The 27,661-nt window shown below is 42.9% G+C and overlaps 1 protein-coding gene across 1 annotated transcript in view; it reads left to right on the top strand.

The window, feature by feature from the left end:
• The window catches only part of LOC135523526 (calmodulin-lysine N-methyltransferase-like), a 72,656-nt gene extending 50,371 nt beyond the window's left edge, over positions 1 to 22,285 (top strand). The window contains exons 6-8 of the mRNA XM_064950276.1: positions 4,071 to 4,134; positions 12,009 to 12,140; positions 20,766 to 22,285. Coding sequence (XP_064806348.1) covers positions 4,071 to 4,134; positions 12,009 to 12,140; positions 20,766 to 20,867 — 298 coding nt within the window. The 3' untranslated portion in view covers positions 20,868 to 22,285. The remainder of the gene's footprint in view (positions 1 to 4,070; positions 4,135 to 12,008; positions 12,141 to 20,765) is intronic.
• The last annotated feature ends 5,376 nt before the right edge of the window (positions 22,286 to 27,661 follow it).

The following is a 27,661-nucleotide window of genomic DNA, read 5'->3' as shown; positions in this document are numbered from 1 at the left end:
CTCCGCCCCTTCATGATTTAAAAAGTGACATCAATAAGGGATCATAGTATTCACCTAGTCAGTCTATGTCATGGAAAGAGCAATGTTTTATAAAATGATTGTTTAAATAATATGTATTAACTTTTATTCAGGATAGCCCAATTGAGACCAGGGTCTCATTCCCAATCGTGTCCTGAGTAGAAACATTTTCCACAACAGGAAGAACAATTTACATTACATTTCAAACAAGAAGAATAAAAATAACCACAATGCACAACCTCAAGACCACAACAAATGAACCATTCAAATAAATCCTCAATGAATTCATTCAACACTAGAGTCCTAAACTGCTCTAGTGTCACCAGGGAATCATTTTGTACGTTATTTCAACAATGGGGGTCACTAAAACTAAAGGAGGATTTACCTCAAGTTAACCAATCCTGCGAGTGGGTTTGGTAGTTCATTCTTTTATATATTAGCAACAAAGTTAGGTAAGTTGGAAGCTTGTGTGGTAGGGCTTTGTAAACAAAAAGGAAGTAAGGAATTGTTATATGGGACTTTAATGAGGACCAGCCAAACTTTTTGATACAGGATGCAGTGGTCAGTATTAAAACTGTCACCAGTGATCTAACGAACGGCGCTGTGGTGGACGGCATCCCAAGGTTTAGGAGTAATGGCTGCTGCAATCTGGTAAATGCTGTTGCCATAATCAATGACTGTCAGGAAAGTTGACTGTACAACCTGCTTCCTGCTATTTAGGGAGATAGATATTTTTATATATATTTCTTTTTTAAACACACTTTGAATCTTAGCTTTTTAACAAACTCATCTATATGCTTTTTAAACATGAAGTCTTTGTCAATTGAAATGCCCAGATATTTGTAGGCGGGAACCCGATCAATGGGAGGACCATCGAATTAATAAATATGTAGTCCATCTGAAACATTCAGGAGAGAACTAGAGAACATCATGTATTTAGTCTTGGATGCATTAAGTACACATTTTAAACCAGCCAGGGCTTTCTGTAAGGTAACAAGGTCAGGTTGCAGCTCTCACATAGTCAACAGTTGACTAATGGCATATATAACAGTGTCATATTGAATATTAGAAGTTGTATTAAAGTAGTCAAAAGTTTAGTATTTGGTCCCATATTTCTAGCACAAAATGACTACATGCTTGTGACTTTACAAACTTGTTGGATGCACATGCTGTTTGTTTTGGTTGTGTTTCAGATTATTTTGTGCCCAATAGGAATTAATGGTAAATCATGTATTGTGTCATTTTGGAGTCATTTTTATTGTAAATAAGAGTGGAGTGCATTCTGAGATTTTTCAGACCCCTTCGCTTTTCTCACATTTTGTAACATTACAGCGTTATTCTAAAATGGATAAATTGTTTATTTCCTGCATTAATCTACACACAATACCCCATAATGACAAAGCTAAAACAGTTTTTTATAAATTCAGAAATACCTTATTTACGTAAGTATTCAGACCCTTTGCTATGGGACTCGAAATTGAGCTCAGGTGCTTCCTGTTTCCATTGATCATCCTTGAGATGTTTCTACAACTTCATTGGAGTGCACCTGTGGTAAATCCAATTGATTGGAAAGGCACACACCTGTCTATATAAGGTCCCACAGTTGACAGTGCATGTCAGAGGAGAGATCAAGTCATTAGGTCGAAGGAATTGTCGGTAGAGCTCCGAGACAGGATTGCGTCTAAGCACAGATCTGGGGAAGGGTACCAAAAAATGTCTGCAGCATTGAAGGTCCCCAAGAACACAGTGGCCTCCATTATTCTTAAATGGAAGAAGTTTGGAACCACCAAGAGTCTTCCTAGAGCTGGCCGCCCAGCCAAGCTGAGCAATCCGGGGAGTAGGGCCTTGGTCGGGGAGGTGACCAAGAACCCGATGGTCTCTGACAGAGCTCCAGAGATCCTCTGTGGAGACCTTACAGAAGGACAAATATCTGCAGAGCGAAGGTTCACCTTCCAACAGGACAAGGACCCTAAGCACACAGCCAAGACAATGCAGGAGTGTCTTCGGGACAAGTTTCAATGTCCTTGAGTGGCCCAGCCAGAGCCCGGACTTGAACCCGATCTAACATCTCTGGAGAGACCTGAAAACAGCTGTGCAGTGACGCTCCCCATCCAGCCTGACAGAGCTGGAGAGGATCTGCAGAGATGAATCAAAGAAATTAATCGTCATACCCAAGAAGACTCAAGAATGTAATCGCTGCCAAAGGTGCTTCAAGAAAGTACTGAGTAAAAAATAAATTGACCCCAAAAAAATGTTTGTGTTTTTCCTTTGTCATTATGGGGTATTGTGTGTAGATTGAGGGGGGGGCAATTTAATCAATTTTAAAGTAATGCTTTAACATTACAAAATGTGGAAAAAGTCAAGGGGTCTGAATACTTTCTGAATGCACCTATATGTTTCTTAACAGTTCTTCATTAACGTGGAGGCTACCATGATAATGGATAGTCCTAACTGAATGGTGAATAATGATGAGTGAGAAAGTTACATATGCACAATCATACCCCCCCAAAAATGCTGACTTCCCCTGTAATGGTGAGAGGTTAGCATGTCTTGGAGGTATGATATTGGTGCATTCTCACTCATCATTATTCAAGATTCATTCAGGATTATCCGTACACTCATCATTATTCATGATTCATTCAGGATTATCCGTACACTCATCATTATTCATGATTCATTCAGGATTATCTGTACACTCATCATTATTCATGATTCATTCAGGATTATCTGTACACTCATCATTATTCATGATTCATTCAGGATTATCCGTACACTCATCATTATTCATGATTCATTCAGGATTATCCGTACACTCATCATTATTCATGATTCATTCAGGATTATCCGTACACTCATCATTATTCATGATTCATTCAGGATTATCCGTACACTCATCATTATTCATAATTCATTCAGGATTATCCGTACACTCATCATTATTCATGATTCATTCAGGATTATCCGTACACTCATCATTATTCATGATTCATTCAGGATTATCCGTACACTCATCATTATTCATAATTCATTCAGGATTATCCGTACACTCATCATTATTCATGATTCATTCAGGATTATCCGTACACTCATCATTATTCATGATTCATTCAGGATTATCCGTACACTCATCATTATTCATGATTCATTCAGGATTATCCGTACACATCATTATTCATGATTCATTCAGGATTATCCGTACACTCATCATTATTCATGATTCATTCAGGATTATCCGTACACTCATCATTATTCATGATTCATTCAGGATTATCCGTAATCATGGTAGCATCCATATTCATGTAGAAGTGTTTAGAAACATATTCTATTCTTATTTACAATAAAAGTGACACAAATGGCACTACATTATTTACCATTAATTTATATCGGGTACAAAATAATCTGAAACACAACCAAAACAAACAGCAAATGCATCCAACAATTTTTTTTGAGTCACAAGCTTGATATAGTCATTGAGTGCTATGAATATTGGACAAATACTTTTGACAACTTTAATACAACTTTAAGTGAGTTTGTCCTTATACTTTTTCTCCACAAAATGGGGGGACATGTCCAAAAAGTGGTGTAATTTCTAAACAGTTCACCTGATGTGGATGAGATTACCCTCAAATTAAAGCTGACAGTCTGCACTTTAACCTCATTTCAAATCCAAAGTACAGAGCCAAAACAACAGCTAGCTCACTGTACATGAATACAGATAATTACTTTGTATACTTGTGTTCAAATCATTGTTTTGAAAAATCGAGATCTGTTAGCGATTTGAAGTGTGTTTGTGTGTCATATGTTTGATATCTGCGTACATTTTAGACTTTGATGAAAATAAAGGGAGGAGAATATAAATAAAAAATAAATGATTTTTATTCATGCAAATTGTTTTTCTTCTGTTTGTGGATTTATTTGTAAACAAAGGAAAATAAATAGCCTCCTAGTTTATCTTGAGTCACTATCGCTGGAATGCATTCTAATCTATCTCTTTCTCCCCCTCCCTCCTCCCCCTCCTCCCTCCTCCCCCTCCTCTCTCCCACCCTCCTCAGCTTGTTTCTGGACCAGTACAGAGGCAGCCTGGTTGATGCAATAAGGAGATTACTGCGACCAGACGTAAGTGTGTTTCAATTCACTCTGCAGCAACGGACTCCCCCGTAATTAGGCTTCACCCAGTGATTGAGACAGTAATGGAATGGCAGGATTAATATCATGTAATACTTTAGTACTTATTGTGTACAACTTGAATGGAGTCCTATAATCTATTTAATGCTTTCCCCCTAATCATAAAGCAGGGAACTTCTCATATTTGCCCCTGGTGATAAGAGACACGCTACGAGAGGCAAAGTAAAATGAAAAAAGGCTTCAAAGATAATGTGTGATTTCTATTTATCTGTCTGGCTTTTTCAAGTATTGGCTTTGATATGAAATGTCTTTATATTAAAAGGGGAGGATGAAAGGGAGAAGAGGAGGAGAGGAGGGGTGGGAAAGTGCTGACGTGGTAACGGTGGAGGGTCCATGATCTTTGTAATCCATTCAGAGACGAGGAAGTGGTACTGATCCAAAACACTACAGTTTGAACCCCCTGCCCCATCTCTTTCCTCCTCTTCTTCACCCTCCCTCTATCCACCTCCCTGGGTGTCCAGAGGGTATAGAGAGATACACAGGGCCCCCTCTAGAGTAATGTTTTACTTACATTTCCTTTAAGTTGGCCGGTCTAATGTATGCCGTCCAGAGCAGGTGTAATCAGCACAGCTCTCTACACTTATCCTGTATCCTTCTATTCCCTGATATATTGTTGGTTTGGAACTTTCTCCCTCTTTTTTACAAGACCACCGTCCACATATTGACTATGCTCCCTTCATTTGAATGCAATGGCTTTTGATGCCTTGTTTATCTCTAGTTATAATGCAGATAATTGAGATTATCTAAAATTAGTCTTTATACCTAATTTCTCTCTTTAATCTATCTCACCCTAAAACCACAGTACCACAGACTGGCCCCTGAACAGATTCCACAACAGATTGACAAAACAATTCATTTCTACTACTAATGATGTTAATTTGTTTTTCCAACATGGAGGCGTGCCATCCCCATCCTAATCAGCCCATTACAGTGGAATTGTTTTTTTGTTTAGTTTTTTGGGGCTGATGTTTTTTTGGGGCGGGGGGGATTCTGACTCCTCAAACAGATGAAAAAACAGCTGTCAAAACCAGCTCATCCCCCTGTTATTCTTGTTTTTTATGTTTATTTTGTTTGTACTGCTGTGTGCCTTCCCATCCTCCAATTTAATTAAAACAAATAATATGATCAAAAATATGAAATAATATTTAAAGCCGAAGGATTTCAAAGAAACTTTGAACCTGGAGCTAATCCTCTTACTGCTGGTGGTCTGACTGTGCTAGCTGTACTGGTTCATCTAGAAAGTGTGGATGTGTTTCAGCCATTGATTGGATTAGGTGAGTTTTAATATTTTAGTTTATTATCTAATATAATACCTGGGAGAAATCAAATAGAATGGAATCACAATAATACAAATGGCCACTCACTGGCTGGCTGAAAGGAGAGGAGAGCAGAGTGGTCAGAGCTAAGAGTTCAGTCTGGCCACAGGAGAGGCAGGACTCAAATAACTGGGTCCACACACACAAACACACACACAAGCACACACATACACTGAGTGAACGGGTGCAGGGCGTCATTGATTGATTAGCATAGAGAGAATGGCTGGGCTCCTTTTGACAACCCAAGATTAGGGCTCAGCCCAGGGCTTAAATTGCTTACCTTCCTCTGGCTAAGGAAGGCTCGGCTTTCAAAATACAGGTCTGTCACCTGGACCCAACGCTGTCTACTTGGGGAATGATAATGCATGTAAACAATTAAGGAGGAGAGAGGGAGGCTGGAGGAGAGAGAGATGGAAAGAAAATGAGAGAAGGTTGAGATAGGGAGGGAGAAAATAGATGGTGGGATGGAGAAAGAGTGGATGAATCCCTTGACTAATAGGTTATTGTAAACTATGCGCTGTTGAAAATGGTGTTTTACCAGAATAAAAGTAAGCTACCAGAGACACAACTCTCCTCTGGCTATAGCCTACCTGCTGAAAGGGGCTTGCAATAGATTTGATTTTGATTGTTTAAATCAAACTTTATTTGTCACATGCGCCGAATACAGCAAGTGTAGACTTTACCGTGAAATGCTTACTTACACGCCCTTAACCAACAGTGCAGTTCAAGAAGAGTTAAGAAAATATTTACCAAGTAGACTAAAATAAAAAGTTATTATAAAAAGTAACACAATAACATAACAATAACGAGGCTGTATACGGTCGGTGCCGGTACCGAGTCAGTGTGCAGGGGTACAGGTTACTTGAGGTAATTTGTACAGGGTAGGGTGGAAGTGACTATGCATAGATAATAAACAGTGAGTAGCAGCAGTGTACAAACACATCGGGGGGGGGTCAAATGTAATAGTCCGATGGCCATTTGATTAATTGTTCAGCCGTCTTTTTGCTTGGGGGTAGAAGCTGTTAAGGAGCCTTTTGGTCCTAGACTTGGTGCTCTGGTACCGCTTGCCGTGTGGTAGGAGAAAGAGTCTATGACTTGTGTGACTAGAGTCTCTGACAATTCTATGGGCTTTCCTCTGTCACCGCCTATTATATAGGTCCTGGATTGCAGAAAGCTTGGCCCCAGTGATGTACTGGGCCGTGCGCACTACCCTCTGTAGCGCCTTGCGGTCAGATGCCGAGCAGTTGCCATACCAGACGGTGATGCAACCGGTCAGGATGCTCTCGATGATGCCGCTGCAGACAGTTTTGAGGATCTGGGGACCCATGCCAAATATTTCAAGTCTCCTGAGGGGGAAAAGGCTTTGTTGTGTCCTCTTCACGACTGGCTTGGTGTGTTTGGACCATGATAGTTCGTTGGTGATGTGGAAAGCAAGGAACTTGAATTCCTCGACCCGCCTACTACAGCCCCGTTGATGTTAATGGGGGCCTGCTCGCCCTGCCTTTTCGGGTAGTCCAAGATCAGCTCCTTTGTCTTCTCACATTGAGGGAGAGGTTGTTGTCCTGGCACAACACTGCCAGTTCTCTGACCTCCGCCCTATAGGCTGTCTCAGCGTTGTCGGTGATCAGGCCTACCACTGTTGGGTCATCAGCAAATGTAATGATGGTGTTGCAGTTGTGGGCGAACAGGGAGTACAGGAGGGGATTACACACCCCTGAGGGGCCCCAGTGATGAGGATCAGCGTGGCAGGCGTGTTGTTGCCTACCCTTACCACCTAGGGGCGGCCCGTCAGGAAGTCCAGGATCAAGTTGCAGAGGGAGGTGTTTAGTCCCAGGGTCCTTATCTTAGTGATGAGCTTCATGGGCACTATGGTGTTGAATGCTGTGCTGTAGTCAATGAACAACATTCTCACATAGGTGTTCCTTTTGTCCAGGTGGGGAAGGGCAGTGTGGAGTGCGATTGAGATTGCGTCATCTGTGGATCTGTTGGCTACCGACGTGAGTGCTACGTAGCAGTAATCGTTTAGGCAGATTACCATTGCTTCCTTGGGTACAGGGACTATGGAGGTCTGCTTGAAACATGTAGGTATTACAGACTCAGTCAGGGAGAGGCTGAAAATGTAAGTGAAGACACTTGCCAGTTGGTCCGTGCATGCTTTGAGTACACGTCCTGGTAATCCATATGGTTCCGCGGATTTGTGAATGTTGACCTGTTTAAAGGTCTTGCTCACATCGGCTACCGAGTGCGTTTTCACACAGTCCTCCAGAACAGCTGGTGCTCTTGTGCATGCTTCAGTGTTGCTTGCCTCGAAGCGAGCATAAAAGGCATTTAGTTTGTCTGGTAGGCTGGCATCACTGGACAGCTCATGTCTGGGTTTTCCTTTTGTAGTCCGTAATAGTTTTCAAGCCTTGCCACATCCGACGAGCGTCAGAGCTGGTGTAGTAGGATTCAATCTTAGTCCTGTATTAACGCTTTGCTTGTTTGATGGTTCATCTGTGGGCATAGCAGGATTTCTTATAAGAGTCCGGATTAGTGTCCCGCTCCTTGAAAGCGGCAGCTCTAGCCTTTAGCTCGATGCGGATTGTTGCCTGTAATCATCTGACCACTTCCGTATTGAGCGGTCACTGGTACTTCCTGCTTTAGTTTTTTCTTGTAAGCAGGAATCAGGAGGATAGAATTATGGTCAGATTTGCCAAATGTCGGGCTTGTATGCATCTCTGTGTGTGGAGTAAAGGTGGTGTAGAGTTTTTTTGGTCCTCTGGTTGCACATGTGACATTCTGGTAAAAACTTGGTAAAACTAATTTAAGTTTGCCTGCATTAAAGTCCCCGGCCACTAGGAGCATCGCTTCTGGGTGAACATTTCCTTGTTTGCTTATGGCGTTATAGAGTTGGTTGAGTGCGCTCTTCGTGCCAGCATCAGTCTGTGGTGGTAAATAGATGGCTACAAATAATATAGATGAGAACTCTCTTGGTAGATAGTGTGGTCTACAGTTTATCATAAGGTACTCAGGTGAGCAATACCTTGAGACTTCTTTAAAGGTTCACCATCCGCAATAGTTTTGGTAGTTTTGCTTTAAACAATCAGAGTGTACAAAACATTAAGAACACCTGTTCTTTCCATGACAGACTGACCAGGTGAATCCAGGTGACAGCTATGATCCCTTATTGATGTCACCGGTTAAATACACTTCAATCAGTGTAGATGAAGGGGAGAAGACAGGATAAAGAAGGATTTTCAAGCCTTGAGACAATTGAGACATGGATTGTGTATGTGTGCCATTCAGAGGGAGAATGGGAAAGACAAAATATTTAAGTGCCTTTGAACTGGGTATGGTAGTAGGTGCCAGGTGCACCGGTTTGAGTGTGTCAAAAACTGTAACACTGCTGGGTTTTTCACATCAACAGTTTCCTGTGTGTATCAAGAATGGTCCACCACCCAAAGGACATCCAGCCAACAGCATCCCTGTGGAACACTTTGAACACCTTGTAGTCCATGACCCGACAAATTGAGTCTGTTCTGAGGGTAAAAGGGGGTGCAACTCAATATTAGGGAGATGTTCTTAATGTTTTGTACACTCAGTGTGTATTGTCCGAAATGATTGACACCCTTAAAGATTAGCAATATATAATACTGAGCTATATTGTATGCTCCAAATAATTGGGAAGTTATGTTATTTAATACTAATACAATTGGTCAGAGAAAGAGATTTTGTTTAACAAGTAATAGCACATTTTCTCAAAAAGGTAGGGATCAAAATTATTGACACCCCTAAGGATTCTTATAAATAAAGTAGTCAAAAGTTTTTAGTATTTGGTCTCATGTTCCTAGCTTGCAATGACTATATCAAGCTTGTGACTTGCAGTTCGTACCATGATTACCATGATTATGGATAATCCTGAATGAAACGTGAATAATGATTAGTGAGAAAGTTTCAGTGGGTCAAATATCATACCCCGAAGACATGCTAACCTCCCCTGTTATTGGTAATGCTGAGAGGTTTGCATGTCTTGAAGGTATGATCTTTGGCCCTCTGTAACTTTCTCACTCATCATTATTCATCCATTTTAATACCCGATTGTAAAACAATAAAATGTGAAGAAATCCAAGGGGGTGTAGTCTTTCTTTTTGCATACAGTATAACTCAGTATTTTTACTATTTATTTCATAAATTCATTATTACTCATATTTATTAAGGGTGTTGATAATTTCAGACTCCACTGTACATACATACAGTGCTAAAACATATTCACACCCCTTGACCTTTTCCACATTTGTTGTTACAGCCTGACTTTAAAATGTATTCAATTTAGATATTCTGTCACTGGCCTACACACAATACCCCATAATGTGAAAGTGGAATTATGTTTTTACAACTGTATACAAATTCATTAAAAGCTGAAATGTCTTGAGTCAATAAGTATTCGACCACTTGGCAAGCCTGAACAAGTTCAGGAGTAAAAATGTGCTCAACAAGTCACATAATAAGTTGCATGGACTCACTCTGTGTGCAATAATAGTTGTTATATGACTACCTGATCTCTGTACCCCACACATTTATCTGTAAGGTCCCTCAGTCGAGCAGTGAATTTCAAACACAGGTTCAACCACAAAGACCAGGGAGGTTTTCTAATGTCTCACAAAGAAGGGCATCTATTGGTAGAAGGGTAAAACAAATAGCAGACATTGAATATCCCTTTGAGCTTGATGAAGTTACACTTTGGATGGTGTATCAATACACCCAGTCACTACAAAGATACAGGTGTCCTTCCTAACTCGGTTGCCGGAGAGGAAGGAAATCACTCTGGGATTTCACCATGAGGCCAATGTTGACTTTCAAACAGTTACAGAGTTGAATAGCTGTGATAGGAGAAAACTGAGGATGGATCATCAACATTGTAGTTACTCCACAATAATAACCTAAATGACAGAGTGAAAAGAAGGAACCTTGTACAGAATAACAAATATTTTTAAATATGCATCCTGTTTGCAATAAGCACTAAATTAAAACTGCAAAAATTGTGGCAAAGAAATTCACTTTATACTGTATCCTGAATACAAAGCATTGTGGTTGGGGCAAATCCAACACATGAATAATGTGCAAATATGCAAATATTGTCATAATCCAGGTATGCAAAGCTCTTAGAGACTTACCCAGTAAGACTCACATCTGTGCCAAAGGTGGTTACTATAAGGTATTGTGTGATGATGGGAGATATTTAAATATATGTCATCCATTTTGAATTCAGGTTGTAACACAACACAATGTGTAATAAGTTAAAGGGTATGAATACTTTCTGAAGACACTGTACATACATACACACTGTGTAAAGTGTCTGTCTTTGTGAACAACTTAACTTAACTGTACATAACTACGTAATGGATTATACAGTAAAGCTACTTGAAGCTTTCCTAAATTGAAACCACCAATACGTTGTACATAATACATGAGTCCGTTTCTGTTATGACATTGACTCTTAAAATTTAAACAACGTGTTGAAACTTTGTTGCTCCTTTTGCTGAAACAAGCAACAAATGAGTCTTTCGTTGCCTAGGCTTCCCACAATGCAGTAGCAGCACACATAGAAATATAATGAATAGAACGACCTTGGGCCCTCTATTCTCTGGCAAATTGAAGGTCTTCACTATTTACCACAGCCACAAAGTCTCTAATTTCTAAAATGTATCTTATTAAAATGTTATTTTAGATCTAACTTTTACCATAACCTTAACCATGCTGCTAACCTTAAATTAAGACCAAAAAGCCCATTTTGACTTTGTGGCTGTGGTATCTAGTGGAAACCCAATTTGACTGGTAAAGTAATTGCAATGCAATAGTTTCTATGTTAATGTAGATTGTTCATTCAAATGATGTTAACTGATGTGGCTCATGTAATGGAATGTATTTTTTGTAATGTCACTTGAGTTGAATCAACAAATCACACTTGCTGCTTTTACTTCCTGCTTTGCTCTTCTGTGTACACTCTCAATGGCCTCCAGTCCACCCATTATGCCATCATTGTCTTAAATGGGGACACCCGTTATATATTCATTTTATGTATATGGCAGCACATGCAGTCAGGAGCGGAGCAGAGGAGAAAATGTGCTTCTAATTATTTGAATATGAATTGTTTGCTATTCGAACGGTTATTACGGAGACCGTGATCATTTGGCTGGCCAATTACCATCATCCAAAATTCCATGACAGTCACAGCCCTAGCAAGCATATACATAAGCAGTTATAAATAAGCATTAACCTGATTCAGAAACATACCATTACACACGTAAAGTACAGGTATACTTTTGAAATACATAGGTTTTTCAATTGTTTTTTAATAAATTGATAGACTGTGTATCTCTTTCTCTGTATCTCTCTCTATCTCGCTCTCTCTTTCTGTTCTCTTTGTCTCTCTCTCGGTCTTTCTGTTCTCTCTCACTGTCTCTCTCTCTTTATCTCTTTCTGTGTCTCTCTCTCTGTCTGTCTTTTTAGGGTACAGCCCTGGTGTTTGCCCCCACTAGAGGAGACACTCTGGGGGAGTTCTGTCAGCTGGCCGAGGGGACGGGGCTCCAAGTCTGTCGCTATGAGAAGTATGATAAACAGGTGTGGGATCTCCACTTAAAGGTGAGCGAGACGCCTGGTATTGGAGCTAGAGCCCTGTCTGACGGGCCCTGTCCGAACCCTGAAGAGAAATGTATTCGGTCCTCCAAACCCTTACAGGGAGGGGTCTCTTGTCGAAAAACATCAAGGGAAGGGTGCTGTCCAAAGTTTATAAAATGTAGGTAGCCCAGGATCTGAGTATAGTGCTGTAAAGGCCTTGCACATTGAGAAAGAACAAGTACAGTTGCTATATAATCTTAGTGAAAGAGAGAGCGAGGGAGAGAGAAAGAGGCAGTGTTAAGAGCAGCAGTCAGTGTCCAGCTGGTTAATGGAAGCGCGTGGGCGTGGGCGGCGCCTGGCGTGTGGTGGGCATGATGGCAGGCACACTGAGTGGCCCATTCAACTGCCTGGAACCGTCAGAATGGACCGGCCTACTGAAGGGTAAAAGGGTCTGTCAACAGGACTCGGTCTTTCTCCTTTCCGGGGTATTGTATCCTACAATAGAGGTCTGGAGTACTGCTGGTTTTCTGTTATACCTGATAATTTATTGCACCCACCTGGTCTCCCAGGTCTAAATCAGTCCCTGATTAGAGCAGTGGAACTGGCTTTGAGGTCCAGATTTGAATTTGAGGTCGCTATTCTATGAGTGATTGAGCTGCAGCCTTTTGAGCTCCCACCGTTCTGCTGGGCTGTGGGCGACCAAGGACTGATAATAATAATGTATTGGATTCATTTAGCGCCTTTCTACATACTGAGGTACTCAAAGTGCTTTACATACAGTAGTAAGAGGGAAACTCTCCTCTCTCTGGCAGTCTGTGAGGTTACCTAGGCCATGAGAAAGTCATTTATTCTAATGGTATAAATGGTTCAGTAGAGATTGAATGTGGTTGTGGTTAAAGCTTAAACACACCGGTAGGATTGTCAAACGTTTGCCTGGCAGCAGTACTTAGCATCTCTGAACCTAGTGTCGGCAGTCAATCTCTTTTGTGTTCCTACAGCAAAGACAAAGTCGTCAGCCGCTAAGCCTTGTTCAAATACTCCAAACCAGAAGGTGGCAGTAGCGTTGTTTGGCAATGCATGTCCGTGTGTGTTGCTTATGGTCTAGATTCCAATGTCAGCTAGCTGCGCTACTGTTGCTATTTTGCAGAAAGCCCTTGTTTATACTAGCCAAATAGCTACAGCTAGATAACTACCGAGCAAGATGACGAAGAAACAATTGAATTTACTCTCCATAATCCCATACTGCCAGTGCCAGCCCATAGTCAAATGTTTAGCTAGCTAACAAATGTAAGCATATTCACTAGCTATCACAACATAGCTAGCTAGCTTGCTAAGGACACTGCACTAACTTGGGAGTTTATACAGGCAGCTGTTTCCTTTAAACTAGCTAATCCATTGTGATGAATTATAATGTCAATACTAGCTACAGTGGTTAGCTAGCTTGAAGGAAGTATTTAGTGTTGTGTGCATGGCATGGCGTCTGTGCACTTAGGTAGCTACCATCCCATAACCTGCATTGCATATGAAGTGTGACTAGCTCATCCGTGGATGTATGAATAAAATGCCCACTTTTTGTATTATTTGTTTTTGTTGGCTCCCCCACATGGGGGTTCGTGCTCTCTGGTTGGGTGAAAGTCAAGTTGTTGGCCACTGATGAGCTTTGTGATTCTACAAATAGAAACAGTAGGTTTGTTGCTACCGGGTTGGCACGCAGCAGGTACCGCTTTTGATCTTGCAAGAGAAGGAACGGCCTCCCACTGTGATAAGTACATACCGGAAGTCTATCAGCAGTGAGATTATCGGTGTGTTTCATGCTTTAGACAGTTAAGGTTTGTTGTCTTTGTCCCTATGGCGTCATGACAGCTATAAATTATATAGACCGACGAGGTAACAGACAGACCTACTAGGTAATAGACAGACACAGACAGACAGTGGAATATAAAGTGGCACTTAGAAGCCCATTAGTCGGGGGATTAGCCAGCAAGGTGGGGCGGGGTCAGGTTTCTCTCCAATTAGCAGCCTGGTCCTGGGACTGACCTCTAGGTGGAACTTGAGTCAGGGTTCAGCAGTTAGGATGGGAAGATGCAACATTACAGAATGTTCAGGTAATGACCATGTTGTCAGGTGGGATGGTATAGTTAGTATAGCAGGCAGCCAGTATCAGGCAGGTCCCCAGTGATCTAAGTCAGTATTCGACTTTCATCCATATCTGAGGAAGTCAGGAGAGGATGTGTGACAGGCCACTAGGGGCAACAGTGAGCGCTTTTACCTTCAAGCAATGGACGGGATGGTGGATGGGCATAAGCATCTGCTTCTGGTTCCAAAAGTGTTCGAATCCAATGATTAAGTTGTTTTTAATATTTTTGTTTTAAGCCTATCCCAAACCTTAACCTTATTTTAACCATTCGGAGTTAATGCCTAACCTTAACAATTCTGAGTGAGTTAATTACTAAACTTAACCTTGAAACGAACACTTCAAAATTTGAGATTTGGAGCAACTTCGAAACATGGATGAACGTCTAATTCTGACATGAGACTGAGAGCTTGTTGGCCAGTATATAGGGTGCCTCCCTTCATAACATGACACAGTATTTACAGTACCAGTCAAAAGTTTGGACACAGCTACTCTTTCAAGGGTTTTTCTTTATTTTTACAATTTTTCTACATCGTAAACTATGAAATAACACATATGGAATCATGTAGTAACCCAAAAAAGTGTTAAACAAATCAAAATATATTTTAGATTTTAGATTCTTCCATAGCCACCCTTTGTCTTGATGACAGCTTTGCACACTCTTGGCATTCTGTCAACCAGCTTCACCTGGAATGCTTTTCCAACAGTCTTGAAACAGTTCCCACATATGCTGAGCACTTGTTGAATGATTTTCCTTCACTCTGTTGTCCAACTCATCCGAAACCATATCAATTGAGCTGAGGTCGTAAGATTGTGGAGGCCAGGCCATTTGATGCAGCACTCCATCACTCTCCTTCTTGGTAAAATAGCCCTTACACAGCTTGGAGGTGTGTTGGGTAATTTTCCTGTTGAAAAACAAATCATTGCCCCAATAAGCGCAAACCAGATGGGATGGCATGGCGTATCGCTGCAGAATGCTGTGGTAGCCCTGCTGGTTAAGTGTGCCTTGAATTCTAAATAAATCACAGACAGTGTCACTAGCAAAGTACCCCCACACCATCACACCTCCTCCATGCTTCACGGTAGGAACCACACATGCAGAGATCATCCGTTCACCTACTCTGCCTCTCACAAAGACACAGCGGTTGGAGCCAAAAATCTAAATATCGGACTCATCAAGCAAAATGAAAGATTTCCACCGGTCTAATGTCCATTGCTAGTGTTTCTTGGCCCAAGCAAGTCTCTTCTTCTAATTGGTGTCCTTTAGTAGTGGTTTCTTTGCAGCAATTTGACCATGAAGGCCTGATTCTCCTCTGAACAGTTTATGTCGAGATGTGTCTGTTACTTGAACTCTGTGAAGCATTTATTTGGGCTACAATCTGAGGTGCGGAGTATAAATTCATTGAAGTTACTCTAATGAACTTATCCTTTGCGCTAGAGGTAACTATGGGTCTTCCTTTCCTGTGGCGGTCCTCATGAGAACCAGTTTCATCATAGTGTTTGATGGTTTTTGCGACTGCACTTTAAGTAACGTTCAAAGTTATTGAAATGTTCCGTATTGACTGACCTTCTCTTTGCTTGTTTGAGCTGTTCTTTCCATAATATGGACTTGGTATTTTACCAAATAGGGCTATCTTCTGTATACCCACCCCTACCTTGTCACAGCGCAACTGATTGGCTCAATTGCATTAATTAACTTTTAACTTTTAACAAGGCACACCTGTTAATTGAAATGCATTCCATGTGACTACCTCACGAAGCTGGTTGAGAGAATTTCAAGTGTGCAAAGCTGTCATCAAGGCAAAGGGTGGCTGCTTTGAAGAATCTCAAATATATTTTGATTTGTTGAACACCTTTTTGGTTACTGTATGATTCCATATGTTATTTTATAGATTTGATGTCTTCACTATTATTCTACAATGTAGAAAATAGTTAAAAAATAAAGATAAACCCTTGCATTAGTAGGTTGTGTCTAAACTTTGGACCGGTACTGTACATTGATTGTCCTCTATTAGCCAGTAGATTCTCAGGTGCCAAGGAACTCTTAACACACTACTTTTTTTTACACACACACACACACACACACACACACACACACACACACACACACACACACACACACACACAGTCTCTCTCTCCACCACCTCCTCTTCATTGTGCCCTTGATGTACCTGAAGTCTGCTGGGGTCTTTGTTGGAGCCGGACCACCTACGGTGTCTCTGTGTAGATAATGATGGGAGACCAGAGGGGGCGGGATAGCTGAGTCAAGTGTCCCACTCCCATGGTCTTTGTGCAATTACACAGAGGTGTGTGTGTTTGTCTGTCTGTCTGTGTGTGTGCGTGCATGTGTGCGTGTGTGTGCGTGCATCATAAGGCCAATGCACACACACACAGGGTCAGCTGCTGTGTGTGGATATAGCGGCAGGCTGAAGTGGCCTCATCATATCAGAAAGTGATTAATTCTCCTTTGCTTATCTTCTGATGAACATTCTGCCCCCTGTGTGTCAGCTGATATATGTGCACGCAGGACACACACCACACACACCACTAAGACTTCTATCACACCCAGCAGATGACTTCAACACACACATGCACACGCACGCACACACAAACACCATAAGATACACAGCCTACAGGAAAGAGGTGGTCAGAGACTTAGCAGTGTGGTGCCTGGACACCAACCTCTCCCTCAAAGTTAGTAAGACCAAGGAGCTGTTGTCTACTATAGGAGAAAAGGGGAGAGCAGCGACGGGGCTGTAGTGGAGCAGGTCGAGAGCTTCACGTTCCTTGTAGCGGAGCAGGTCGAGAGCTTCACGTTCCTTGTAGCGGAGCAGGTCGAGAGCTTCACGTTCCTTGTAGTGGAGCAGGTCGAGAGCTTCACGTTCCTTGTAGCGGAGCAGGTCGAGAGCTTCACGTTCCTTGTAGCGGAGCAGGTCGAGAGCTTCATGTTCCTTGTAGTGGAGCAGGTCGAGAGCTTCACGTTCCTTGTAGTGGAGCAGGTCGAGAGCTTCACGTTCCTTGTAGTGGAGCAGGTCGAGAGCTTCACGTTCCTTGGCGTCCACATCACTAATGACTTAAAATGGTCCACACCCACCCACACAGTCAAGAAAAGGACACGACAGCTCTTCTTCTCCCTCAGGAGGCTGAAAATATTTGGCTTTGGGCCTCAGATCCTCCAAAAGTTCTGCAGCTGCACCATAGAGAGCATCTTGACTGGCTGCATCACCGCCTGGTATGGAAAATGCACTACCCTCATCCGCAAAGTGCTACAGAGAGTGGGGCGGACGGCCCAGTACATCACTGAGACTGAGATCACTGACATCCAGGACCTCTATGTCAGGCAGTGTCAGAGGAAGGCCTGAAAAATTGTGAAAGACTCCAGCCACCCAAGTCACACTGTTCACTCTGCTATCGTCTGGCAAACGGTACCAGAGCATCGGCTCTCGGAACAACAGCTTCTACCCCCAAGCCATAAGACTGCTAAATAGCCAGGCTGCTAAATAGTCAATTAATTGTAACCAAACTATCTGTTCTGTCTCTATCTTGCACGGACCCTATGTACACTCACTAGACTATATATACACACTCACTCACATACACTACATATGCACACACACAACACACACACGCATACTGACACAACACAAGCACACACATACATACATTTTGCACACACACACACTTTTACACTCATCATTTGCTGCTGTTCCTCTGTTCTTTATTTTATTCATATTATTGTCTATCCTGATGCCTAGTCACTTTACCCTGCCTTTATGTACATATCTACCTCAAATACCTTATTTTTGTCTATCCTGATGCCTAGTCACTTTACCCTCCCTTCATGTACATATCTACCTCAAATACCTTATTATTATCTATCCTGATGCCTAGTCACTTTACCCTGCCTTTATGTACATATCTACCTCAAATACCTTATTATTATCTATCCTGATGCCTAGTCACATTACCCTGCCTTTATGTACATATCTACCTCAAATACCTTATTATTATCTATCCTGATGCCTAGTCACTTTACCCTGCCTTCATGTACATATCTACCTCAAATACCTTATTATTATCTATCCTGATGCCTAGTCACTTTACCCTGCCTTTATGTACATATTTACCTCAAAAACCTAATACCCTGCACATTGATCTGGTACTCTGTATAAAGCCCATTCTAGTGTATTTTATTGTGTTATTTATTTTATTACAATTGTTTAACTCTGCATCGTATTCGGCACATGTGACAAGTAATATTTGATCTGATTTTTGAACACTTGCTTCCAATCTGCTACGATGTCAAGTCCGATCATGTGGTCTAATATGATGCACTAAGAAATGGGATGGTCCCTCAAATCACTATACACTAATACCAAGACCAAAATATATGCAGTCTGAAACTCTGCCAAACACTCCACTCTCAGACCTGAGTTGATAGAAAATGCACTGAGCTGTGTGAGTTTTACGGAGGTGAATGTTGTGGACGTAAGATATGGGTGTTAGTGGTGGGAAATGTGTGCGTATGAGTGTTGCTGTTAAAATTCTTTAAGAACCGTTCTCTAAGACCCCAAAGACCCTCAAATCTGCAAGCCCCCCTTGTGCATGCACACCCACACACCCCCGCCCCCCTGCAGCAGGCCTTCCCTTGTCTCTCCAGGATGAGCCGGTCTCACCAGTGTGGAGCAGGGAGACGGCTTCTTTTTAGCAGGGCTGCGTGTTATCCTCTTATCCCCACTGTTCTGGAATAGAGCGCGACCAGCTGGAGGACTGTAAGGGGCCTGATAATGTGATCTATTTTCTGCCCGCCGTCTTAATCTTGTTACTCAAATGGTTGTGAAGAGAGTCATGAATTTAAATTTTGCCCCCCACGTGTTAACCCCTCTGTGTCCATATCCCTCTTTTCCTCTCTCTCCCTCTCTCCCAGCTGCCTATAAGCGAACAACCCCACCCCACCCACACGTCTCCTTCCCCTTTCTCTCTATCCACCCCATCCCTCGCTCTCCGTTACCCAATCCCACGAGAGACCCCAGATGTCCGGTTCATCCTCCTCTCTCCCAGGAGCGCCTTCTCCTCCCCATTTCTCTCTGTCTCTTGCTCTCTCTCTCGCTCTCTCTCTCTGTCTCTGCGAAAGCTAAGGGAGGAATGAGGGAGGGATAGACAAGGACGGAGGGAGAAAAAAGCAGGGCGAAAGTGGCAATGAAATAAATGACTTGCATCTTGGCAGCGGCGCGATTAAAACGTAAGTCCCGATTTATCCAGCCACCCATGAAGCTGATTAGCAGTCTGTGATCAGGAGGAACAGCTTTGCTTGTTAAACTTTTCACCTCTGCGAGCTCGCCAGGGTTTTTCCTCCACCCCGCCCCCCAACCACACCAACCCCACCATCCCCCTTCCAGGCCAGATTTGAATGTGAATGCGGCCGTCCATCCTTTGCAGTTGGGCTTAGTGTTGGGAGGCTGGCCTTCCCCGCATACAGGCGGGTCACGGGTTCAACCACCGGCCGGTTACGTGGAGGGGTGTGCAGAGAGATAACGCACATCAAGGACACGGGGAGGGGGGGGGGAGGTCTTATCTGTCCTCTCAAAAGCCAGGAGAGGGAGACTGAGACTGAGAGGGAGAGAGGGGATATGTCTGCTGAAAGTAGCTGGTTGGTTTTGGAGTAGGGAGGGAGCCAGGCAGGGAGGGAAACTGTCGGTTGGTACCACTGGGTCCCAGGTGAGAGGAGGGCTGGGAGATCTGGAGGAGGAGTACTGTCTGCGATGCATCTGTGATATACAGTTTTGGGCCTTGGTGCTATCACGAACACCACTACTTCCTTTAATGAGACATGCATTATATACAAGTTGTAAAAGTAACAAAGATGTCATGGACTAATTTATCATAGACCACTTCTTTTTTTCATTTTCTCTTATTCTCTGAATCTGTCGACTGGGGTTTCTGTTTGTGAGGGAGTTGATTTATATAAACAGATTTCACATTTTGTACAAAACTCACTTTCCTAAGTCCTGGCGTGGTGCAAACACCAATCAGCGATCTGATTGGCTGGGAAAGAGCCCGGCTCCTAGACCCTCAGTGCCAAGTCAGCCGAGGTGGGCACTGGTCACCACCGGGCTTAGCCCATAGAGAGACTGTAGCTTATTGTGTAGCTCATTGTGGGCATGGAGAGGCAGTATCCTAGGGGGCATACTGTACATGTTCCACTCAGTCCATTTGTAACTGAGAGAAGTGTGAGATAAGTACCTGGGAGAGAGTCACTAGACTGATCCACTGTTTAAGAGAAGTCAGCTGGTAGTATCTGGGCCAGTTAGTATCATCTGAAGCAGCAAACTTCTTCCACCCCCTCTGACCTCATCCTAACCTGAAACTCCTGTGGTGTATTCACTAGGAACCAAACGGAACAAAACGGGCACCGACGAGATCTACCAGAATTCTTTCCAATAGAAACTCTAGTTTTCCTTGCAAAACGCAACTGTTTCCGACAGTTTGGACTAATGATTACATGTGTGTTTCAGATGCAGATTGGAGGGAAGGAGGCATATGATGACAACATCCACTACCCTCTCCTCATCACCCTGACCCGAGGAGCCAGCCCCACCCATCTTCATCTCCTCTGAGACCCGGCTCACCATCCTCCCCTCGCTGCCCAGCCTCTTGCCAATCCGACTCCCAGGGTTAGAGTTAGGCCGTCTAGCTTCCTGGCAGTCCTGCACACCAGTACTTATGCCACTGTGTCCCTGGCTCACATAGGGGTCACGGTTGATGAGATACAAGCTTGGGGATGAATTGTTTGATTTGTTTCCAGTATATATTTCTTGTATTAACTCCACTCACACTGTTGTGAGTTCAGTATTACTATTACATAACATTACAGAATAGTTTTTTCTTGACTTTTGGAAGTTTTGTGGCAATGCTTTGAAGAGTGTGTGTATGTTGTGATGACGACATGTTGTGTGTGGCTGAATCGGTCTCTGATCACTTGCGACCTTGTTACTGTGCAATACAACAATGTGCGATGTGCAAAACCGAATGGTGGAGATTTCAGGTTTCCCTCGCAGCCTCAATGAACTGTCAACACTGAGAGGACTGAAGCATACATACAGAATCAGTAGATAATGTTCTGATGCGCTAACCAAGTAGTATGCTAACAACGTTTATGTATATGGGCATACCGGACAGTGTCTTTCACTAAAAGTCTATAATGAACTTTTAATTTATGAATCAACAGGGTTCAGGTCACTTCGATCCATGCCCAGTACCCATCCGAACAAGTGTTTCTGAGTGCACATCAAACTGAAAATATTCTTCTGATTTGTCATCTGTGCTCTGCAGAAGTGTCTTAAACCAAAGGCAGGGTTCCACAGAGTTGAATTGCGATATGTGGTTCACTGTGAAAAGTGCTTCTCAGCCAATACCTCTCTGAGGTTGAGTTTCCCAAAAGCTTCGTAGGACCCAGATCTTTAGACCATTGCCTACAAAGCTTCCAATTGCCTCCAATGGATTTTCGGAGATCTTAATGCTGCGAAGCTTTTAAGAAACTCACACCTGGTCTCTTGCTCAATGCGCTCAGCTCTATAAGCCAAGACCTTCTACACTGTCTCCAGCTGAAACTGTGTTACTGTGAGATTAACATGAACAACATGATTCCACAAACTCACTGCTATATTTGACGTTTGTCCATAAAACGCAAACATCAAGTATTATTTCTACCCACCACTCAGCATTATGGTCTTCAACTGACTCTGGTCTACAGACGCTGTGCTCTTTACATCCACCAACCTGTACTCTAACCACAATTGTATTAGACATGGATTGATTGATTGTTTTATTAGAGTCTCAGGTGGTTTTAATAACTGTCCACTAAAAACATACTGCTATACATTACAGTCCTCTACTTTTAGAACTAATGTTCTGTTCTGTTTTAATAATAATAATAACCTCCGAAAATAACATTGTCATAGTTGTGATATAAAAGTTTTAACCCTTTTTGGATCCCAGGAAGAGTTCATGGGGATCCTAATAAATACAAAAGAACATGTCAAAATTGTATTATTTTATCAAATGTGGTTGACTTGATTTCAACATGTTTCACCTTGATCTCCTATTATGGGCCTGTATAATTCCCTCCTTTCAGATGCTTGGATCAGTTGAAATGATACTCAACTCATACAATAACATTCTCTGCAGATCGTCGTCATCCTTCTTGGTTTTCTCAGACAGTGGTCCCTGCTCTCTAAGCCGCTCCCAGACAGGGTGCTGTTTTCAGTGCAGGCCACAGTCCTTCTCCAGACTACTCCTCCACAAAAATAATAGAGAGAGGGGAGGGAGAGAGGGAGGGCAGCATAAAACAGCTAATCCTGAGGGCTGTGCTGGTCAGGCCGGTGCTGGGCTGCAGGGGTAGGGGGAATACAGGGGAGGGGCAAGCGAGCCCCCCTCGATCTCTCTTTTGATATTTTGAACAGGACTGTTCTCTCCACCCCACGCTCTGCCAGAGAGATTGAGAGAGGGAATGAGAGAGAGAGGAGCAGAGAGAGAGAGAGACAGAGAGAGACTGGGAGAGCTCCCTGCTCAACACAAGGGCCCCATTAACTTGACCACTTGCCCTTTGCACACAAAGCCTGGGACGGCCCCCTGCCCCTCCCACCCAATTATGTGTGATTAGGCTCAGTGTGCTATGTCAAGATGCAGGAGGGTGGGAGAGAGAGCTCTGTTAAGGACATCGAGATAGGCATCTGTTTAGGCCTGTCAAATTAAAGTTTATTGGTCGCGTTCACAGATTTGCAGGTGCAGTGAAATGCTTGTGTTTCTAGCTCCAACAGTGCAGTAATACCTAGCAATACGAAACAATACACACATAATCCCCCCCAAAATTATAAATAAATTAAGATATATCAGAACGAGCAATGTCAGAGTCCGCAATATATCATTGGAGGCTCTTCGGAGAAGGAATGGGGTGACCATCCTCAGTGAATTTCAGAAGAAAAAGAAATAGTGAAACACTAAAAAAGTTTACCTTTTTAGATTAAACTATATTAAATATATTCACGTCACCAAATAATTGATAAAAATTAAGTTCTACAGTAGCCTCAACAGCACTCTGTCGGGTAGCATCATGGTGTAGCCGAAGGACAGCTAGTTGATGTCCTCCTCTGGGTACATTGACTTCAACACAAAACCTAGGAGGCTCATGGTTCTCACCCCCTTCCATAGACTTATACAGTTATTATGACAACTTCCAGAGGATGTCCTCCAACCTATCAGAGCTCTTGCAGCTAAACTGACATGTTGTCCACCCAGTCAGAGAATGAATCTAGTAGTGAAAGCATAAGCTGCAGCTAGAGAAAGACAGTAGTTCAAAGAGAAAGACAGTAGTTCAAATTATATTTGTCACATGCGCTGAATACAACAGTGAAATGTTTACATACAAGCCCTTAACCAACCATACAGTTTTAAGAAAATACAAAACAAAAAAAGTAAGAGATAACAATAAAAAAAAACTAAAGAGCAGCAGTAAATAACAATAGCGGGGCTATATACAGGGGGTACCGGTACAGAGTCAATGTGCGGGGGGCACTGGTGTCGACGTAATTGAGGTAATATGTACATGTAGGTAGAGTTATTAAAGTGACTATGCATAGATAACAGAGTAGTAGAAGAGGGTGGGGGTTAATGCAAATAGTCTGGGTAGCCATTTGACAAGATGTTCAGGAGTCTTATGGCTTGGGGGTAGAAGCTGTTTAAAAGCTTATTGGACCTAGACTTGGCGCTCCGGTACTGCTTGCCGTGCGGTAGCAGAGAGAATAGTCTATGACTAGGGTGGCTGGAGTCTTTGACAATTTGTAGGGCCTTCCTCTGACACCGCCTGGTATAGAGGTCCTGGATGGCAGGAAGCTTGGCTCCAGTGATGTACTGGGCCACACACACTACCCTCTGTAGTGCCTTGTGGTCGGAGGCAGAACAGTTGCCATACCAGGCAGTGATCAATCCGTCAGGATGCTCTCAATGGTGCAGCTGTAAAACCTTTTGAGGATCTGAGAACCCATGTCAAATCTTTTCATTCCCCTGATGGGGAATAGGTTTTGTCGTGCCCTCTTCAGAAAGGTCTTGGTGTGCTTGGATCATGTTAGTTTTTTGGTGATGTGGACGCCAAGGAACTCGAAGCTCTCAACCTGCTCCACTACAGCCCCGTTGATGAGAATGGGGGCATGCTCAGTCCTCCTTTTCCTATGGTCCACAATCATCTCCTTTGTCTTGATCTCGTTGAGGGAGAGGTGAAAATTAAGACGACTTTCAAGTAGTAAGACATGTATAAAAGCAACAGATACCATTAATAAGAAGGGGCTAGAGGCGTTTTATATGGTGTAAGTCGCTCTGGATAAGAGCGTCTGCCAAATGACTTAAATGTAAATGTAAATGTGAGCTACCAAGTGGCTAGGACAGGCAAGAGATATGGCTGGGACAATGCTTGGGGAAAAGGCCAAAAAAACTATACAGACAATATCTTCATCAAACAACACTTTCACGATGCATCAGTGACATGGAACGAGATGTTTTGAAACAATTACTGCTTCGCATACAAGCCAGTGAATTCTATGCACTACAGCTGGATGAGTCAACAGAAGTGGCGGGCCTGGCACAGCTCCTGGTATATGTCAGTTACGTTTGTGGAGGGTCAATTAAGGAAGACATCCTCTTCTGGAAACCAGGACAACAGGAGAGGATATTTTTAAAGTACTGGACATCTTTGTGACCTCAAATGGACTTTGGTGGTTAAGATGTGTTGGTATCTGTACTGATGGCACAAAAGCCATGACAGGGAGACATAGTGGAGTGGTAACGCTCATGCAAGCAGTTGCTCTGGACGCCACTTGGTTTCACTGCAGCATCCACCGAGAGGCCAAGGGAATGCCTGACAGCTTGAAAGACGTTTTGGACACTACAGTGAAAAAGGTTAACTTTGTTAAAGCAAGGCCCCTGAACTCTTGTGTATTTTCTGCACTATGCAATGATATGGGCAGCGACCATGTAACGCTTTTACAACATACAGAAGTGGGCTGGTGATCAAGGGGCAAAGTATTGACATGTTTTTTTGAATAGAGTTTTCTTTACTGACCATCATTTTCACTTGTCTGACGTTTGCATGATGACGAGTTTCTCACCTGACTGGCCTATCTGGTACTATATTCAATGTGCGGGACAAAATTGAGGCTATGATTTAAGAAGTTGGAGCTCTTCTCTGTCTTCATTAGCAAGGACCTTCCTCCATGCCCTGCCTCCAGTCCACTTACTGATATCTGAACGAGAGCCTCATCGTAATTTAATCAGAAGCCACTGCCAGATTTCTGGATTGCGCTGCGCTCAGAGTGTCCTGCCTTGGCAAATCGCGCTGTTAAGACACTGATGCCCTTTGAAACCACGTACCTATGTGAGTGTGGATTCTCGGCCCTCACTAGCATGAAAACTAAATACAGGCACAGACTGTGTGTGGAAAATGATTTAAGACTGAGACTCTCCAATACAACCTAACACAGTATGTGCATCCTTTCAAGCTCACCCTTCTCATTAACCTGTGGTGAGGTATTCAAGATTTTCGATGAACAAATAAAGTTTTATATGTAAGATGGCTAAATAAAGAGATAAATTATTGATTATTATAATATTATTATTTGTGCCCTGGTCCTATAAGAGCTCTTTGTCACTTCCCACGATCTGGGTTGTGACAAAAACTCACACTCATTCTTATGTTTAATAAATGTATCATATAGTGTGTGTGTTGCAGGCTTACAATGATGGCAAAAAACAACAACATTTGAGAGTGCGCTGACCCTGGTGCTTGAGGGGGTACGCAGCTGGAGGTTGAATGTTTGAAGGGGTACAGGACCATAAAAGTTTGGGAACAACTGCAATAGAGCATCTTTGGGATGAGATGGAACTGGCTGTTTGCAGCATGAATGTACCGCCATCTAATCTGCAGCAACTGCGCCATGCAATCGCGTTAGCTTGACCAACATCCCTGTTCAATGTTTCCGAAACATTGTCCCGAAGACTTCAGACTGTTCTGGAGGTAAAGGGGGTCTGACCCAGTACTGAGTGTACAAAACATTAGGAACACCTGCTCTTTCCATGACATAGACTGACCAAGTGAATCCAGGTGAAAGGTGTGATCCCTTATTGATGTCACCTGTTAAATCCACTTCAAACAGTGTAGATGTAGGGGAGGAGACAGGTTAAAGAAGGATTTTTAAACCTTGAGGTAATTGAGAAATGGATTGTGTGTATGTGCCATTCAGAGGGTGAATATTTAAGTGCCTTTGAAAGGTGTATGGTAATAGGTGCCAGGCGCACCTGTTTAAGTGTGTCAGAAACTGGAATGCTGCTGAGTTTTTCAAGTTCAACAGTTTCCCGTGTGTATCAAGAAAGGTCCAACACCCAAAGGACATCCAGCCAACTTGACACAACTGTGTGAGGTTTCGAAGTCAACATGGGCCAGCATCCCTGTGGAACGCTTTCGACACCTTTAAGAGTCCATGCCCTGATGAATTGAGTCTGTTCTGAGGCCAAAAGGGGGTGCAACACAATATTAGGAAGGTGTTCTTAATGTTTTGTACCCCCAGTCTACTGGTGATTGCGTCGTCCGTGGATCTGTTGGGGCGGTATGCGAATGGTGGTGGGTCTAGGGTGTCAAGCACTTCATGATGACAGAAGTGAGTCCTACGGGGCGATAATAATTTAGCTCAGTTACTGTCACTTTCTTGGGTACAGGAACAATGCTGGACATCTTGAAGCAAGTGGGGATAACAGAGATTGTCTGTAAACACTCCAGCCAGCTGGTCTGCACATGCTCTGAGGACATGTCTGTGTGCGCACTGCATGTGTTAAGCAGAGTTTAGGAGTGAGAGTGGCATCTGCCAAGGTCAGATGGAAAGAAATTAGTATATAGAATACATTTTCTGATTTTACTTTTTTTAACTTTGTCCATTTCAAAGAACAAAGGACAGCTGGCAGTAAACCTGCCTCAGTTATATTTCCAAGTATCTACACACACACACACAGCCCCAGATGATGCCATGTCACTGAGAGCTCAGTGTTGATATAGTCAGTGTTCAGGGGTCACATGGGAGGGGGGCAGGTTGCGAGTGCTCCTGTGTGTGGCACTACCAGGTCAGTGAGTGCCCCCCCCCATTTGCCCAGAAACTATGTGCCAGGTGAGCTTCTGAACCACCTACCCTCTAGCCCCCACCCCAGCCCTTACACCACTCTGATATGGACTCCTGTATGAGCCAGTGGCTTGACATTGTGACACCTGCTTTTAGCTGTAAAATGGAACAGACAGAGATAAAATGTATATAATAACCTACTTTCTACAGTAAATGAAATCTGCTGGGCTGCGTGGGACACTTATAACCTAGGT

The sequence above is a fragment of the Oncorhynchus masou genome, chromosome 31 (genome assembly GCF_036934945.1).
Source record: "Oncorhynchus masou masou isolate Uvic2021 chromosome 31, UVic_Omas_1.1, whole genome shotgun sequence".
NCBI lineage: Eukaryota > Metazoa > Chordata > Actinopteri > Salmoniformes > Salmonidae > Oncorhynchus > Oncorhynchus masou.
Note: the sequence above shows the minus strand (reverse complement) of the source record. Positions and strands in the feature narration are given on the sequence as shown.